Below are 18,951 nucleotides of genomic sequence, written 5' to 3'. Positions count from 1 at the left end.
TCCACTACACATATTTACAAATAACAAGTTTTCAACCGAGTAAAAAATTATGGCTACACATATTACTATATTTGGTCATACGAGTAAAAAAAAAAAAAAAAAACAAGTTTTCAACCGAAAAAACTCTAATTAGAGTCCAATCGTCTAATTTGATTATGTCATATTGTTAACAGCTCTAAATATCATTCTTATTTTGATGCATTATATATGTGGCGTCGAAATACTATAAAATTTCAGCTTAATATTATAAACTAATGCAAACTGATATTAACAATTTGATTACTTAATATTAGAGGTTGAGATTTACGACATTGTTTCGCTTTCAACGATAAATAGATTTTTCAAAGTCCATTTAATACTATTAGTTTAAAATTTAAAATAGCTATATATTCGAAATCAGTTACATACGCATTGAACGCACTCATGACTCATCATCAAGTAAGTTTGACAAAAATATAGGACAAATGTACTTTTTTTTCTTTGGGATTTGTTTAATAGCAAAACTAAGAAAAACAAAAAAAAAACATAGTACAAGTAAAATCATTTATTGGGATAATCAAGTCACCAATTGCCTCAAAACCAATTATTTTGGCCGTTTCTTAATGAATTATTCGAGGAAATATCTTCTCTCTCTCTTTTTTTTTTTTTTTGTTTTTCTGCTTCAATTTGGCTTTTTCTCCATCCAATATTATTATAAAGTAATAGTATTATTTTTAAAAAAAACATTACTATTAGTATTTTGTTTGGTAACTAATTTCTAATATTTGTTTTGTTTCAATTCTAGTAAATTCGTTCTACATGATTTTCTAATATGCATAATGCTAATTGTTTTATACTTATGACATTTTATGATAAAAAATCTGACAATTCAATTCAATAGAATCATTAAATTGGGGGAGGAGGTAGCTAGCTTTTAACGGTTACGAAATCTAACTAGTAAAGTTGTTTCAAGATTCCATATGTAAGCTTCCCGACCGGGACTTTGAACCTTCCCATTAGAGAGACGACAGCCAAAAGGAACCGTGTCCATCTTCGGTTCCTCTGCCTCTCTCTCTCTCTCTCTCTCAAGAAAATTTATTCCTTTCTTCCACAACTTTGAAAAATCTTACTCTTGTACTTTGTCTCTCTGCTTAGTTTCTTTAGATCTCTTCTTTCCACGAGACCAAATCTTCTCGGGTGGGTTATCCCCGATCTGGGTCGGATCTGATTCCTCGGAAGCAACGAATCTCGAGGCTTCTTTTTGTGTGTGTGTGTGTTTTTTTTTTATGTTTTGGCTTTCGGGGAAAGGCTAGAATCATTTCTCTCTACTCTACAGCGAAATAAAAAAAAGGAAGATAACTTCCCCTTACTTGTCGTTGGTAGCAGCAGCTCTTTGATTCAATCGTCCTTCTTTGGTCTCTCTGCTTCTTGATCTGGGTATATCAAAAAGTTTCCTTTTTTGGCAAATTTTTTTCCTGGGTTTAGGATTTCCAATTTCGATCTGTTTTCGGGTTGTTGACTGATTTGAATTTCGATTCCTAGTGTCTTATATCTGTTCAAAGCTGTCGGCTTTCCTCTAGGCATTTTGGGGATTTTGCTTGGGTTTTATCTCCAATTTTTCCAGATTTGTTTGCAATTAGGTTTATAAATTGGTCTTGGGTTGTGAGGGTTTTAGGTTTTAAGATGATGTAACTACTTGAGTTGGGTTTCTCTTTTTGAGTCTTTAAAAAAAGCTTTTAGTTTGTTATATCCCATCCCACTAGTGAGAGATATGGCAAGCAGCATTGATGTTACCAAGTACGGTCATAGCCCTGTTCATCACGCTGTTGTCACCAGAGATTATGCTGGTCTCAAGAAACTGTTATCCGCTCTTCCTAAGATGCGTGACCCTTCTGAGGTTAAGAACGAAGCGGCTTCTGTAGCTGAAGAGACAAAAGCTGATTCAATCGCTTCTGTTATAGACAGGCGTGATGTCGTGAACCGAGACACGGCTCTTCATTTAGCTGTAAAGCTCGGTGATGAGACCTCCGCGGAGATGCTTATGGCATCAGGTGCTGATTGGAGCTTGCAGAATGAGCATGGATGGAGCGCACTACAAGAAGCTATTTGTGGTAGAGAAGAGAGGATCGCTATGATCATCGTGAGGCATTATCAGCCTTTGGCTTGGGCTAAATGGTGCAGGAGGTTGCCTCGGCTTCTGGCTACCATGCATAGAATGAGAGATTTCTACATGGAGATCACTTTCCATTTCGAGAGTTCTGTCATACCTTTCATTTCAAGGGTGGCGCCTTCGGATACTTATAAGATTTGGAAGAGGGGTGCTAATCTTAGAGCGGATATGACGTTGGCTGGCTTTGATGGTTTCAGGATTCAAAGATCAGATCAGACTATACTTTTTCTTGGAGATGGGTCTGAGGATGGTAAAGTTCCTTCCGGTTCTCTTCTTATGATTTCACATAAAGATAAGGAGATAATGAATGCTTTAGACGGCGCTGGAGCTGCGGCATCAGAAGAAGAAGTTCGCCAAGAAGTGGCTGCAATGTCCAAGACAAGCATTTTCAGACCCGGGATCGATGTTACTCAAGCTGTTCTCTTCCCACAATTGACATGGAGGCGTCAAGAGAAGACAGAAATGGTTGGGCAATGGAAAGCTAAAGTGTATGATATGCACAACGTAGTTGTTAGTATAAAATCAAGAAGAGTACCGGGTGCAATGACCGATGAGGAGCTTTTCTCAAACACTAATCAAGAAAACGATACAGAAAGCGAGGATCTTGGAGATATCTTGACGGAAGACGAGAAGAAGCAGCTGGAGTTAGCGCTCAAGTTGGATTCACCGGAAGAATCTTCCAACAGCGAGAGCTCTAGGATTTCTCAAAAGCAGAATAGTTGTTCCTTCGAGGAGCGAGAGATTCCAGTAACGGATGGAAACGGGTATTGCAAACAGGAGAAGAAAGGATGGTTCAGTGGATGGAGGAAACGAGAGGAAGGGCACAGACGAAGTAGTGTTCCTCCAAGAAGTTCACTTAGTGTCGATGAGAAAGTAAGCGATCTTCTTGGAGACGATGATTCTCCATCTCGTGGAGGAAGACCGATAAAACCTGGAAGACACTCAACGGTTGAGACTGTTGTGAGGGACGAAAACAGGGGATTAAGAGATTCATCAAAAGCAGCTTCAACATCAGAAGGCAGCGGAAGTAGCAAGCGAAAAGAAGGAAGCAAAGAGAACGAGTACAAGAAAGGGCTAAGACCAGTTCTTTGGCTTTCTGAGAGGTTTCCATTACAGACAAAAGAACTTCTTCCATTGCTCGATATCCTTGCAAACAAAGTCAAAGCAATTCGGCGTTTGAGAGAGCTTATGACTACGAAACTACCTTCCGGAACATTCCCAGTCAAGGTCTGTCCTGTTTTATATAACCTTTTGTGATCAAAATCATCATTTTAGTCCAACTTGTTGCTCATTTCATTTGGATATTTTTTTTAACTGCAGGTTGCTATTCCGGTGATTCCTACGATTAGAGTACTTGTTACATTTACAAAGTTTGAAGAGCTAGAAGCTATTGAAGATGAGTTTGTCACACCACCATCAAGTCCCACTTCTTCAGTTCAGAACAGTCCTAGAGAAGAAACACAGAACTCATCAGGCTCATCCTCCTCATGGTTTCAGTGGATCAAAACACCGAGCCAGCGTCCATCAACAAGCTCGAGCTCTGGAGTTATTAATATCGGTAAAGCCGAGAACGATCAAGATCCATTTGCAATTCCAAGGGGATACAATTGGATCACATCTGAAGAGAAGAAGAAGAAGATCCAAGAGAAGAATAAGGCTAAGAAGGGTAAGTCATCTCAGATCAGCTGAAGAAAAAGTAAGACAAGTAAGAAGAAGATCATCTTTCTTTGTCTCTGAGAACATAAAATACTGAAATAGGAAAAATCTAGCAGATTATATTACTACTGGAAGAAAAAGAAAAAAAAAACAAATGGAACCTTTTTCCTGGTTCTTGTACTAATAAACCAGGGAAATACAAGATTCAATTTAAATATATAGTGGATGGGGAAAATTGAGGAATGATGTGGGTTAATGTTGTTGTGACTTTATTTATATTTGCTTATGATTCTTTCTCTGTCTTTTGGTTTAAATCATTGCAATATGATAATTATATATATCTTGAAATAAGCGGCAATTGTTGGTATGAGATCAAATTGAATTTCTGTATTTCTCAAGTGTCTTGAGTTCCTAGGTCATTTTTACTCAATGATGGGTTTACTTAACTCTACTAGAATCAATAAACAGTTCAGACACAGTGCTAATGAGAAAGAAAACACAAAACTCAAAAGGGATAAATAAATGTCACTGGATTATACAGACACCACAATATTTTCTTTTAGAATATCCTGCATGTTCTCCGTCCTCGGATGCGCTGCAAAATAAATTTCAAAAACGCATGTTAAATGTCATTTTTACCGGATCAAGGTAAACCGGTAATTAACGGGTTTCCTGATAACCAAAGTTAACCAGCTCAGTTACAAAATCAAATCCATCATCCAAAAACAGAGTAACTTTTGTATGTCTAGACTTAGTTTTACCTAAGCTCAAACTCTTGAACATGGGCAATATCTTTACCGTGAGCATCAGGCCAGCTTACTTTCCTCTGATCCACGCTTTTCTCCGCCTCCGTTTTGATCTTAAGGTTGCTTTTGAGACGGCAAGGCTCGCTGGAGACGGCGGTGCAGCTTCTTCCGCTGTGTCTCTTAGGTGGCTGATGTTGTCGCCTCCGTCTTCCTCCTCCTCCTCCTCGGAAGCCAAGACGACCAGCATCCTCGACTTTTGTGTTCGATTTATTAATAATGTCGTCAGAACAAGTACTTCTTGAAGGTACGTAACAAGACCGGACCAAAGCCGAACACTTTTCTCTTGTTGATGTCGCCAGGTGGTCCAAGTTAATGACCTGATTTCGATCCAAACCCGTCCCGTAGTACTCAATTGAACACAAACTAGACAGAGAACCTCTATTAACTAAGACACAAGAAATTTATCAAACAAAAGACAAATTAAAAAAGGAACTATGTTTGGGGTTTGTGATTTAGGGTTGTAAGATGATGCGTGGAAGAAAATGAGAGATGGTAATGAGAAGAAAAGGCATGATGCGGAAAAGGAGAAAGAGAGTAATCAAGTGTTAATGTTTTGTGGGTTTAGGCAATGATGCATTTTTGGCATATGGGATCGCTTTTGTGGGGTTTCCAATTCTTGCTTTTCTTTTTATTTCAACAAGTTTCGGGTTTCATTCAGGAAAAATATAAGTTGGTATTGGATCTTTAAACAAACAATGGAGAAGTTGGTCCAGATGAGCGTTCTACATTACATATCAAAGAAGCACTAGTTTAAAATCTATAAACTATATAAACCAAATTCAAATTTTCAATCATTGCCAATTATTAAAAGCTAGCACAAAACCCATAAATTTTGTAGAGTAACGTTAGCGACTTAGCTCATCATCTTTATAATGTGCCTATAATATACAAAATATTAAATATGGATGTATATAAATATACATGCTATCACTAAAAAAAGTCTAAACTGCATAATCATATAACATTTCAGTTACCAACTGTTTACACCCAAAGAAAAGTTTCCATTTGGTTTGTTTGCACACAACAATATCTTATCCATGTCATGTGTCATTGTGTATATAGCACTAAATACACATGTATTTGACATGAAAAGTTTCCATTTGGTTTGTTTGCATGTATTTGTTGTATACACTTGATGCTTGGTATATCAATATACTCCCTCCGTTTCAAAATATAGGATATTTTAACTAAAACACGCAGATTAAGAAGTTTTTACTTTTAACAAGTTCAACCAATCAGAAACAATACTGCATAATATAAAATACTAAACTAATATAAAAGTTGAATAGAAAATTGAAAACATCATATATTATAAAACAAAAAACTTCTCTAAAACATCTTATATTTTGAAACGGAATGAGTATTATATACACTGTACAACTTACTTTTTTTTTTTTTTGTGTGCAACGCACATCTTACTATATTTAGTAATAGTATATACACAAATAAAAAGATGATGAGGCTATATGTTGTTATGTTGGCATTGGGGCCATAGTTAGTAATAATAACAGCTAACAAAGAATGCGAAGGCGTGGCGATGGAATGAATTATCATTATGATGTTTCCATTAACCCTATCACTTTAATTAGTTATTTTCTACGCTCTCTAATTTCCGCCTTTTTCCCTAAGACATCGTTTCACCTGTCCTTGGTTCTATTTTTTTCAATTCAGATCCATTGTAATGAAAATGACTAAATTACTTATGTTTCAAATTCAATGATTAAAATCTTACAGATGGCCTCTAATATCATTATTAGGAAAAAAAGTCTGTACTATCACGAAAAGTATCACCTTTCTCTTGACATTTCTGAAAGATTCTTCACATCGTTTCACCTGTCTTTGGTTCTTTTTTTACAAATAAGGGTCACTACATTGGGCCAAAACAGAACTAACCATGGAGTTTGAAGTTTTTGATTTGGGTGCATATATTTTTATATTGAGATTAAGATTTGGTTATAGCTACACAAATTATGATCTCTTTGCCAAGGTGACGACTGTAATGTGGGAAAAAAATGTTAGGTAATGCCAATTTGTGTATACACCTTAGCACTTTCCTATTTCATGCAAAGATTTAACTCACCTAACCTTTTTTTTTGTTTGTTTAGCAAAAGAACCTATGATGAACGCATCCAAAATAAAAAAAATGATTAGATTATAAGAGATTGTAAAAATATTTTTTCACAAAACCTGATCAATCAAAAAAATAAATAGTCGTAGAAACCAGCTAAGAAATTCTAAAATCGAAATAGCCCCAAATAGAGGTCTATAATCAATTTTCATCTCTAAAAAATCATGGCTTAGCAATGTTAATTTTTCAAAAAAAAAAAAAATCCTTGTGGCGACGCAAGAGCCGATTTCCTAGTGTATCTTAATTACTCAAAAAAAAATGTCATTATGATATGATCAATGTAATATTATTCCGAGAGACATTGAATATAAGTAGATCTACAGAACTTTGACGAAAAGACGAAAATGATGGTAAGTAGTGTCATAATGTTACTAATCATTGACCTGACAATGGCGATGACGCCGTCCAGCACCGGTGCTTTTAAAGTCCAAATAAATTGTAGTTTTTTTTTGTTAACTCTCAAAAAGAATATGTAAATCAGTAAATGTGTGATTTTACACTGAATAAATCTTTATAACTTTATATCTAGTAATAGCATAAACACAAATAAAAGATGATGAAAGTATATGTTGTTATATATGTTGGCATTGGGGCCATAGTTAGTAACAATAACATCTAACAAAGAATGTTAAGACCATCTCCATTCAATTAACCCACTTAGGTTGCTTTAATCTTAACTAATTATATAAATTATACTAAACTAACTAAAGTAACTCACTTAGAAACTTAAACAAAATTATCTTTGCACTAGAGAAACTCACATAGGTTGCTCAAGCATTTAAATAATATTTTTTTTATTTAAAATAGTAAATAATAAAATTTTACAAAATTCGGAATAGTAAACATATATTACAAAATTTGGGAAACTAAACATATTTTACAAAATTCCGAAAATATTTATTGTTGGGTTGCACCAAATTTTTGCCAGATATGCTCAATCAAGTCGTTTTTCAAAAGATCATGCATTTGTGGATCATGAACGTCATTTCGAATGCCCATCATGTTATTTAGATTTGTTGACATATCTGTAGAGTACGATAGGTAGACATGAGAAGTTTTGCTTCCTTCATTGTGATAGAACTCTGATGGTTCGTAGAAATTGTACTCATGTCGTTCGTCTTCCACTATCATGTTATGCAATATGATACATGCTCTCATTATTTTGCCTATTTTTCTTTTATCCCAAAAAGTGTGGGATTCTTCACGATTGCAAACCTAGCTTGCAAGACTCAAAATGCACGCTCTACATCTTTCCGACATGCTTCTTGATATTGAGCAAAAAGTTTTGCTTTTTGGCCTTGTGGAAGTGTAATCGATTGGACGAAAGTCGCCTAATTAGGATAAATACCGTCAGTGAGGTAGTACGTCATTTTGTATTGCCGTCCATTGACAAAGTATGTAACTCTTGGAGCTATGCCTTCTAGGATATCATCAAACACCGGTGAACGGTCCAAAACATTAATATCATTTAACGTACCTGGTGGACCGAAAAATGCGTGCCAAATCCATATATCTTGCGATGCCACAACCTTTAGTATGATTGTCGGTTTTCCAGATCCACATGAATATTTTCCTTTCCATGCAGTGGGACAATTCTTCCACTCCTAGTGCATACAATCTATACTCCCTACCATTCCGGGGAAACCGCGATGTTCTCCAATATTAAGTAATCGTTGAAGGTCTTCCGCTGTTGGCCTTCTAAGATACTCGTCTCCAAAAATATTTATTACTCATTCCACAAATTTTTCAAGGCATTTGTGGGCGGTTGTTTAAGCGAGTCGTAGATATTCATCCATTGCATCAGCCGAACATCTGTATGCCATCATACGAATAGCTGCCATACATTTTTCAAGTGCAGAAAGACCCAGCCTTCCAGTAGCATCTCGTCTTTGTCTGAAGTATGAGACTCCATTCTCAATAGTATTGACAATACGAATGAACAATGGTTTGTTCATTCTAAATCGACGGTGGAACATTCTGTGATTGTAAGTTGGATTCTCACTAAAATAATCATTCCATAGCCGAGTGTGGCCTTCTTCGCGGTCTCTATTAATGTGCACTCTGCGGAATATTGGAGCTGATGGAACGTCTTGGTGAGTGTAGTTGTATTGAATCTCACCCACTATATTATCGACTTCCTCCTCTACCATTTCATCGACTTCTGGATCAGAACTCCAATTAGACATTTTCTCGATAATTTGGCTTTGTTGTGAGGCTTATGGGTATTATGTCTTAGGAAATTTGTTTATTTTGTGATAGAAATGGGCTTGGAAGACACTGAAGTTATAAGAAAAGGAATGGATTGAATTGGAGAGATATTGTAATGGAGATTGTGTAACAAGAAGAACTGAAATTACAAGTAAAGGAATGATATGAATTGGAAGAGAAGAAGCGGATGAAATGAGGTTACTCAAACAATTATTCAATATATAGACTTAACAAAAGACAAAAAAAAAAAAACCCTTTCACGGGTTGGACAAACCGTGAGTGTCCTTGACAAAGGCCATACAATCCACACAAAGGCCAAAAGCCATACAATGCATACAAAGGGCAAAAGTCATATCAATCTTACAAAAGGCTAAACCATACAACCCTTTGAAAAGGCAAAAGCCGAGTACACATAACTCTACATACCTACGGACAGAAAATGTGACACTAAAACACAACACCCATCACGGGTCTCCAACATCAACACATCTTAGTCAACAAGACAGCTTCTTCCTTTCGATTGACATCATCACGACTTGGAACCTGAAACACAATTAGAAGACAATATGATTTAAACACAACCACAAATTTATTACATACCAAATGTAAAACACAAATCGGTTAGTTAAACACGAACACAACAAGTTAAGTAAACCAAAACCTAAATGTTGGTCAACATTTGATCAAGGAGTTTGTCTCTAAGGCGTTCTTCAGCAGGGGTTAGTTCACTCTTGTTAACCAAACTGTCTAGCAATCTCATTTTGTTGTGCCTCTCTTTAGCCGATTGTTCTTGATCCTTCATTGCTATGATCTTATCTAGCTTAACCACTGAACCATCCTCCACTTAATTACTCACTGTCGGTTTCCTCCCTTTTTTTCTGGGAAGCTTTAACCCCCGGAGGCCTCATTTCAGCTCCATCATTGCTCGAACCGGGTGTGTATGCTCCTTCTGGAGCAAGCTTAGTCCGCTTATGGCTACATTCCTCCGTGATCCATTTCTGATCATTCTTGAGTTCCCTCCAGCAATGTCCTAGCAAAAATGGCTTCTTCTGATCATTCTTGTAAAGCTAATACGCCATGCTAATGACATCATCTTCTGATTCTCCACTCTTCTTTCTTGAACTCGCTTGTGTGTAACACCCAACAAACTTGTTGACTTGGTGGTTTATCTTGCTCCACCTAGCCTTACATTGCGAAGGACCTCTTGCGTTTGAACCGGATGCACCATCATTTGCTTTGTAATAATCTGCAACACTCTTCCAGAAACTATTTAGCCGCTGATCGTTACTGACAACAGGATCTTTGCTAGTGTTTAACCAAGCGCTTATGAGATTCCGATCCTCCTCTGCACTCCACCGCTTCCTAACTCCTCTGCCTCCATCTTCTTCAGTCTCATCTATTGTAACCTCGATACACTCTTCAGATTCAGATGCAGGGCTAAAGTGAACTGGCTGAGAAGAAACGGATTAGCTAAAGTGAAGTGGCTGAGAAGATAAGGAAGAGGTAAAATGGACAGGCTGAAAAGAGAATGTATTTGGAAGACTCGGATTTTCAGAACCGTTTGAGTCTTTTTGAGAATTCAAAAGATCAATAAAATATGGTTGTGGAAAACGATTAAGGTTTCTAGGATCCATTGCTTGTGTTTAGGAAAGCTGATGTAAAACGAGAAGGGTTTCTAGGATAAAAAGTTAATGGTTTTTGGAAGTGCTTAACAATCACGGTTTATAATGAGGTCAAGGTTAGTTGCGCTTTAAACCTAAAGGTTTATTGTGGTAAAGCAAATTGAGTGATTAGTATCAAAGAGTTATACTTTTCAGTATATCTCTTTGAGTAGACATGTTGTAAGAGATACACTTTCTTAGTAAATCTCAATGGCTAAAAGTATTCAAAAAGCTGATGTTTAAAGTTAAAACTATATTCAAAGACCATCATTTGCTTTGTTGAAACTTTTTAAACACAACCGCAACACTTGATAAAAAAAAACAACTGCACTTGAACAAATTTTAATCACAACCGCAAACTCAAACACTTGAGCAAACAAAACAATAACATGTGGCAAAACATGTACCACAAAAGCAAACTCAAACCACTCCATACAACAAGACAACAACCCTTGAGCAAATTTTAATCACAAACTGAATCTGAAACACTTGATGCAAATAAGACAACAACAGTTTCGGAAATTTAAAAGCCAAACGGGTTTTAAAAAATATTTAAACACTTGACCAAATAAAACAATAAATACGTAGGTCACAATCTATAACACAATTACAAACATAGCACAAACATAACACTTCAAGAACATCAATAAAGCAACTAACTCATGCCAACACACAAACTCAAACATAATCTAACAACAACATATCAAAGCTAGAGTACCATACCTTGGATGGTTAAGAGAATCCAACCGCTGTATCCACTTCATGGATACCACTCTTCACCATTTAACCTCGCACAAAACAATACAAAAGGGTCAATATTAATCACACAATAACTTATACAAAACATAAACTGAAATACATTCTACAAGCTATACCAAAAAGGACAAACATATCTAATCTCATAAAAAAACAATCAGACAATCAATCGATTATAACCGAAACCAGTTAACCCTCCACACAAAGCTCAAAATCAATTGAACATCAAACTAATCTCATGTTCTACGCCTAATCTGTCAAATCGACAGAAAACAATCACCATTCAAACAATCATTCGAATTAATCTTAGTCACCCGATATGAATCAACAAAACATGCAATAAATTGGAGATAAGAACACGAACCTTCTCTCTGACTCGTTAGCCAGTGGACCTCGCCGTTCGCTGTAGGCCACCAGAAGTAACCTCCGCCGTCGTTGTCCCACCACAAGAACCCGCCGTCGTTTCTCGTGAGAACCCAACCGTCAATTCTAACGGTTCCGCTGATCTGGAAGTCATCGCCTCCGGGTCACCAACAACCAACCAGCTTAAGCCGGCAAAATTAATGGATTCGAGGTCAATCCATTGATTTTTCCGATTACAGAAGAATCGCATCTTCATCCGCCGTTACATTCGAGGGAGAAGAGAAAGAAGTCGGTGGAAGAAAGGAAAAAAATGAGGAAAAAATATAAAAAAACACTTTTATATTTACTCACCCACCATTCACCATGCGCCACGTAGTGTTTCTAAAAAGTTTCTCTGAATCCTTTCCACAATAACGATTCTTGGCTAACTGGACCATAAATGGTTTTTAATTATTTTTTTTGGACCTAAATCCATGAGTAACCCACTAAGTAATTACCAGTGGAGATGCTGTAAGGCGTGGCTATGGAATGAATTGTCATTATGATGTTTCCATTAGCCCTATATCACTTTATTTAGTCATTTTCTACACTCTCTAATTTCCACATTTTTCTCAAAGATATCGTTTCACCTGTTCTTGGTTCTATTTCTTCAATTCAGATCCATTTTAATGAAAATGACTAAATTACCTATGCTTCAAATTCAATGATTAAAATCTTACACATAGGCCTCTAATATCATTATTTGGAAAAAAAAGTCTATACTAACACGAAAAATATCACCTTTTTCTTGACATTTCTGTAAGATTCTTCACAAAATATAATGAATGATACGATTATGAACTCGTAATGTTTTTGAATTAATGATTTATATGATAATTTTTCAACTAAAGAAAAAATAGAAGGGCCAAATTGAAAAAATGAAAAACTTATAGTACCCAAACGTTATTTAAAAGAAAGCAAAGTCGTCGTGTGCGAAAAGTAAACGCGACACGTACGGCCACCTGATTAGTAACACGTAGGTCCATATCTCCTTGCTTCGAATTCGAAATGAACAGTACAGATGTAAGGGAATGATATTTGTGACGCTTTTTTTTTTTCGAATTTTTCCTTTCAAAAACAATAAAAAAACCCTTAAAACTAAATATGTCAAACATGGAACTTAATTTTTTTTTTTAAATAGCATAAGATTTGACATAATATTAGAAAGTGTAAAAAAATTCAGACTTTGAAAAACATTGGCTAATGTTTATTTTCTATTTTTACCTCTGGATAACCTTAATTATTATATATGATCACCACATTTTTTTTTGGTTCAACACTATAATCACCACATTAATCCCAAAACTCAAAGTTTGTTCAATCAAAATAAATAAATATTTTGATTTTGATATACGAAGGTTTTTGCATTAAAAAATACCACATTCAGCGGCAGACACACAGTTAAGGATGGTGGGCGTTATCTAAAGAGGTTAGATTTGAAAAAAAAATCAAAACAATAAGACTTAACTGAAAAAGAAAAATCAAAACAAAAAACAAAATTTGGCCAAGTCGTGAGAGAATAATGGGGACGGATAGGGTACGTGGCAATATTTTATAGGTTAAAAAAACGACCAGCACTCCGTATTTTAGATCCAGTTGACGATAGTGAACCCAGACTATAACCCGTCTAGGTTCTTTCTTCTTCTTCCACAATATAACCATTTCCTCACACAACCACCCCCCCTAGAAAGAGAGAAAAAGTAGGTTTCTTCATTTAGAATTCTGATAGAAAAGAGATAAAACAGAGTCTGTTATGATGATGACCATGGTTCAGAGGAGAGGAGGAGTAGACTCTTCGGCAGCGTACAACGTTGTCCATAAGCTACCTCACGGTGACAGTCCTTACGTCCGAGCCAAACATGTTCAGGTAAAGAACACACCAAAACGATTTGTGATTTATACTATATTTGCTCTGGCTGAGGAAACTGATTTTTTAAAAAAGATTTTGGATTGATGTTTTTGGTTGGTTCAGTTGGTGGAGAAAGATGCAGAAGCAGCGATAGAGTTGTTTTGGAGAGCGATTAAAGCGAGAGATAGAGTTGATAGTGCTCTTAAAGACATGGCTTTGTTGATGAAACAACAGAACAGAGCTGAGGAAGCCATTGAAGCTATTCATTCCTTTAGAGATCTTTGTTCTAGGCAAGCTCAAGAATCACTTGACAATGTCCTCATCGATCTTTTTAAGGTAGTATAAAATTATCTCCTTCTCTTTTTAATTTTGCTTCTCTTCTTTATTCTTAGTTTGTGAAATTGACAATATTGGTATTTTGAATTCTGAGCAGAAGTGTGGGAGGATTGAAGAGCAAGTTGAGTTATTGAAGCAAAAGCTTTGGATGATATATCAAGGAGAAGCTTTCAATGGCAAACCAACAAAGACTGCCAGATCTCATGGCAAGAAATTTCAGGTCACGGTCGAGAAAGAAACCTCTAGGATCTTGGTATGATTTTTATCTCATTAGTCTCGTTTAGATTTCTGAAGTCTCTTTCTTGATCTATGTATGAACTAATGAGAATGAATGATTGTGTGATGTTATAGGGAAACTTGGGATGGGCTTATATGCAGCTACGGGACTACACAGCGGCTGAAACCGTTTACAGGAAAGCTCAAGTGATAGAGCCAGATGCTAACAAGGCTTGTAATTTATGCACATGTCTTATCAAGCAAGGGAAGTACGATGAGGCGAGGTCGATTCTTTCTCGTCATGTACTAACAGAGAACAAAGAAGGTTTTGGTGATCCGAGGTTGAAGGCTCGGGTTCAAGAGATTTTGAGTGAGCTAGACCCACAGGAGAAGGAAGCACCGGTTTTAGCTTCTGTGTCTGTGGAATGTGATGTTGGTATGGATGAGATTGCAGTTGTGGAAGGGCTTGATGATTTTGTGAAGGAATGGAGGAGGCCTTATAGGACAAGAAGACTTCCGATTTTCGAAGAAATCTTACCACTGAGAGATCAATTAGCTTGTTGATGATTCTCTGTGTGTTTTGGATTTTGATGGGTTTGAATACAGAACAGAAACTTTTTGGTTAGAAGAATGTAGTAATATAGAGTTTACTTCTTGTAAGCTTTTGTTTTGGGTGTCGTTATCTGTTATCACTGTAATGTCAAATAGAATCTCATTCCAATTAGTTGATGTTATATCTATAAATAATTTTGTTGTTGTTGTGAAGACAGACATTTAGGAAATTATTCTATTGTATATTAATCTATCCCCTAAGATATAACATATATATAGTGATACAATTTTAGGGTTTAGGGTTTACACTAATGGATCGATAATGGGTATCCACATAATACAATATATTTATAACACTCCCCTTTGGATGACTATTATAAAAAATTAGTCCCAAATGCGCATGTGAGATACTGCCTCGTTAAAAACTTTACCAGGAAAATCCAGTGGGAAAAACTATGGTTAAGGGAAAAAGAGTGCATCGTGCTTTTACTCCCCCTCATGAGTACATCACTTGAAATCTTCGAGATAACCGATCCAATATGATGAAGTAGTTTCTTCAAAATAGTGGTTGGAAACGCCTTGGTAAATGGTTCCCCAAATCTTCACTTGAACGAATCTGTAGTAAACGTGTATCGTCATTCTTCTATTGGTCATGGGTCTTGCAAGTGACTCATCTTTATCATTATCTTTGTTTTTCACAATCTCATCAATGTATTTCAAAAACTTTGAAGATGATAGTCTTTCACCATTGGAATCATAATATTCCTCTTCAGGTGTTTATCTTTCACGTGTTCTTTTGTTGTCTCATTAAAAAACTTTCATGGAAAAACTCAATGGGATAAAAACCATGATAAGGGAAAAAGAGTACAACCACGCTTATGATCATATTTCTCCCCTTGAAAGCATCATCTTCAGGTTATGCATTATGATCATATATATCATCTTTTCAAAACTGTTATCAACAGTGCTTTAGTGTACAAAACTCATATGATCATCATATATTCTTCTCGGTCATTGAACTTCAAGTCATTCGAACCCCTTTCATATCGAAGATCTATTTCAACTTTAAGCCCAAAATTCATTTACATACAATCTTCCAAACAATCATCTTATACATAGGAGTTCTTCATAATCTCCTTATAAAACTTTCTCTTTCAACTCTTTTTCTTATTATGGTACTACAAGACCATTTTTCTATGTAAGATAATGTAAGCATCTTGAGATAACATCTCTCTCATCAGATGTCAAATTTGTAGCCTCAAGAAATTTCATGAAATATCTGATCTTACACAATCTGATTTCTCCATCTTTCAGGAGTAATATTTCATCACTGATTATTTCTCCATATATTCCTAGGTATATGAAATCTCTACCGGAGATCAGATAATACTTTCATCATCAACATATTTGCACTTATTTTTGTACCTTTCTTACAACAAGAACCACTTGTAAGTGCTGAAGAGACAAGAGACACATATAATTTTTTCTTTTAATGAGGTTCAGCAAAGGCCTATGTCCTCAAACTTTCTTGAAAATACTTCTTGAACACAATTAAAATTAGTGTTCAATCTCGGATTTACACAACCCTAAGATATTCACTTATCTTGTTACCGATTTATTTTCAACCCACTATAAGATCCCTAAGATCAACAACAATGATCTACACACATGATTCTCTCATGCAGATAAACTTTCACCACTTTCTCCTCAAAGGTGTCAAAAGTCTACAAAATGTTTTCTCGAGAGCTATAAAATATTGCTTCTAGCAATATAATTACTTTAAGAGATATTTTTTACAGTGTGAAAACCTTATGGATAGACTGAATCAAGTTTTGCTTTTATTTCAAACTCATAAGGGATCTACATAGTTGCTTCCACCATATGAGAGTGCATTTCTCATAATAAATATCAAGTATTTATGAGAATCATTGTACTTCTACACATACTTTATTTCTCATACAGATCCCCTTATGTCCCACTCATTTTACACTATTCAAGTGTAAGGACTACAAGTCCAAATATTGTAATTCTTTCAATGATTAATCAATCATTCTTTGTGTACACTTTTCAATAGAACCTTTTCTACGGTTTATGATCCTCGATTTTCATCAATAACATCATCAACTGCAACACTGCATGCAAACATATTACAACGTCGATTTGCTTATTGGTTCTTTTTTATTCTAGACATGACTCAACTTCTTGAGATTTCATTTCATTATCATTCTCAGGTACCTGAATCTTTTTCTTACTCATGTCTACATCTCTTCTAGAGATTTGTCATAACTCTTTGCTTCCTCGGTGCCATATTAGTTTATGCTCGTTTTCTTTTCCGAGGATGCTTATATTTGGAACCATCAGTCTATCACACTTCATGTGATCTTTAGACTTACTAGCAGTTGATCTTATCCCCTTCTAGGATATTAATTTCAATTGGAGCACAGCTCGTATATGTGACTTTGTCACTCAAGGTCAGAAAATGCCTTCTAGCATATTTGCTAAACTTTGCAAATAAATTATCTTTTTCAATTTCTAGCGCACATTTCTTAGTTCGAGGATCAAGATAATTTTTCCAATATTTATTTTCCGGCTGTTTATTTTCTCCCCATCATGTTGGAAAGACTGACTCACTGAAACAGTCTTTAAATCTTGAGCCTCAAATTCTCGAGATATTCAATATTTAAAAGAGATTCATATCCAACATATTTCCAACATTCTTTCAAATTCCATCTTAATCACCGTGGTGGAGCAACTCAACATGTATAACACATTTTAGATGGAATATATCTGGTTTCTGACCCAAACCAATTGTAATGGGGATTACTCATGATAATCTGTTGGTCCGATGCGAATTTATTGACATATAGAGTCATTTTTGTCAAGCACATAGCATGGTTTCACCACCATTGTCAGTTAACCAAATACTCTTCCAAACTCGAATATATGGTGGATGATCAGTCCACAATATCTCTTTGTATACGTACCAGAAAATTGACACTATCCAAATTCATGGGGTCGGTGAAAACCATATAATCAGCTTGCTTTGTAAAGCTGCACACATAAAAAAAACACTAGGAAAACTCTTCAGGTTCTCTAGTGAATGTTTTCAGGAATTTCTGATTATTCTTTTGCATCATTACTAAACCGGAATGGCTAAACCGGTCATGCCAAACAGTGAGATTTTCACAAAGCATTTTATCTTCTAGATAAAGCATGTAATCTCTAAGAATACTTTTCTTGTCTTGGGTAATAGTTATGATTTCAAAGTATTTTCTTTGCTTATTGTCTCAACATGATTACTTTTCAAATCCTCAAGATTTGCTCTGTCATATGAGTGACTAAACTCATTTTGGGTGTGAACATAATCTTAGATTTGTTCCATCACCTCTGTATGTGGGATTCATTAATTCTCCCCCTCGAGATGATGACACTTCATGTCTATCAATCTCGATTTGAATCCCACTCTGTAATCAATAACATTCTCAAATTGGGTCATGTATTATATTTTAGACCTTTTTAACTTTGAGATTTGGGAGACTATAACACATTTATATCAAATTGTGTTCACATAGACAATAGTATATATACTCTTCCTGAGCTTTTAATACTTTTTTTTTCTACTACTTCTTAATATTGTAGTAGATAGTGGAAATTGTCTCACACTAGCTTCTTTCATCATCATATATATATGAGATAAATACTTCATGTACTTATTATTCACTTATAGTGGAGATACTAGTCGACTTAACCGCGATCTTATAATATGTATATCATACCCACATTTATAACCATTTTTATAGCAACTTTCTTATCATTGATGTGACATTTTCCTTTTTCTTTGCATAAAGTCATATTCAGTTCAATGAATAGACCAAGCCAATAGGATGTGATTTACATCAACATCTCATAATTTTACAGTCACAAAAAAAAATAAGATTACAATACTTTTAAAATATTTTTCACTATATTGTGTCTTACATAACAATATTTTGTGACAAGTAGAATATATTTTCTCTAATATATTTCCAACAATGATATTATCTTCTATTATAATATTTTTTATAAGTGGAATTAAGTTGTTTATATATATTCTCTTATAGACTTTTAGTCATTTACTTTCTTTAGATTATTCTAAAGAACTAGTGAATTTTTATGGTCATATACTTGGACTTAAACCTCCACATAAAAGTGATGCCAAAAAAACATGATCAATAATTATTATTTAGTAATTT

The 18,951-nt window shown here is 35.3% G+C and overlaps 3 protein-coding genes, 1 long non-coding RNA gene and 1 pseudogene across 5 annotated transcripts; 2 read left to right on the top strand and 3 right to left on the bottom strand.

The window, feature by feature from the left end:
- Positions 1–817: 817 nt before the first annotated feature.
- On the top strand, positions 818–4,153 carry LOC104739004 (uncharacterized). Its single transcript, XM_010459235.3, has 2 exons — positions 818–3,376; positions 3,470–4,153. Exons 1-2 carry the CDS (start codon positions 1,751–1,753, stop codon positions 3,836–3,838), a joined length of 1,995 nt encoding a protein of 664 aa, XP_010457537.2. The 5' UTR covers positions 818–1,750; the 3' UTR covers positions 3,839–4,153.
- Positions 4,154–4,224: 71 nt separating this feature from the next.
- On the bottom strand, positions 4,225–4,938 carry LOC104739003 (uncharacterized). Of its 2 annotated transcripts, none has more exons than XR_759929.3 (2): positions 4,567–4,938; positions 4,225–4,400 (listed from the first exon to the last, which is right to left on the bottom strand). XR_759929.3 is itself a non-coding variant. In XM_010459234.3 (2 exons), exon 1 carries the CDS (start codon positions 4,796–4,798, stop codon positions 4,622–4,624), a length of 177 nt encoding a protein of 58 aa, XP_010457536.2. In that variant the 5' UTR covers positions 4,799–4,938; the 3' UTR covers positions 4,225–4,400; positions 4,604–4,621. The 2 variants fall into 2 exon arrangements, 1 of the variants encoding a protein (XP_010457536.2); XM_010459234.3 differs by having other exon boundaries at positions 4,604–4,938.
- A 2,967-nt stretch (positions 4,939–7,905) lies between these two features.
- On the bottom strand, positions 7,906–8,925 carry LOC104743147 (uncharacterized; annotated as a pseudogene).
- Positions 8,926–9,227: 302 nt separating this feature from the next.
- LOC147927754 (uncharacterized) lies at positions 9,228–11,470 on the bottom strand. The gene is made up of 2 exons (XR_015580755.1): positions 11,332–11,470; positions 9,228–9,490 (listed from the first exon to the last, which is right to left on the bottom strand). It is a non-coding gene; the product is annotated as an uncharacterized LOC147927754 (long non-coding RNA).
- Positions 11,471–13,238: 1,768 nt separating this feature from the next.
- LOC104739002 (protein SULFUR DEFICIENCY-INDUCED 2) lies at positions 13,239–14,932 on the top strand. The gene is made up of 4 exons (XM_010459233.3): positions 13,239–13,633; positions 13,739–13,951; positions 14,049–14,204; positions 14,303–14,932. Exons 1-4 carry the CDS (start codon positions 13,520–13,522, stop codon positions 14,729–14,731), a joined length of 912 nt encoding a protein of 303 aa, XP_010457535.1. The 5' UTR covers positions 13,239–13,519; the 3' UTR covers positions 14,732–14,932.
- The last annotated feature ends 4,019 nt before the right edge of the window (positions 14,933–18,951 follow it).

This window comes from Camelina sativa, chromosome 14 (assembly GCF_030686135.1).
Source record: "Camelina sativa cultivar CO46 ecotype springtype chromosome 14, ASM3068613v1".
Taxonomy (NCBI): Eukaryota; Viridiplantae; Streptophyta; class Magnoliopsida; order Brassicales; family Brassicaceae; genus Camelina; species Camelina sativa.
This window is presented reverse-complemented; position numbering and strand designations above follow the sequence as displayed.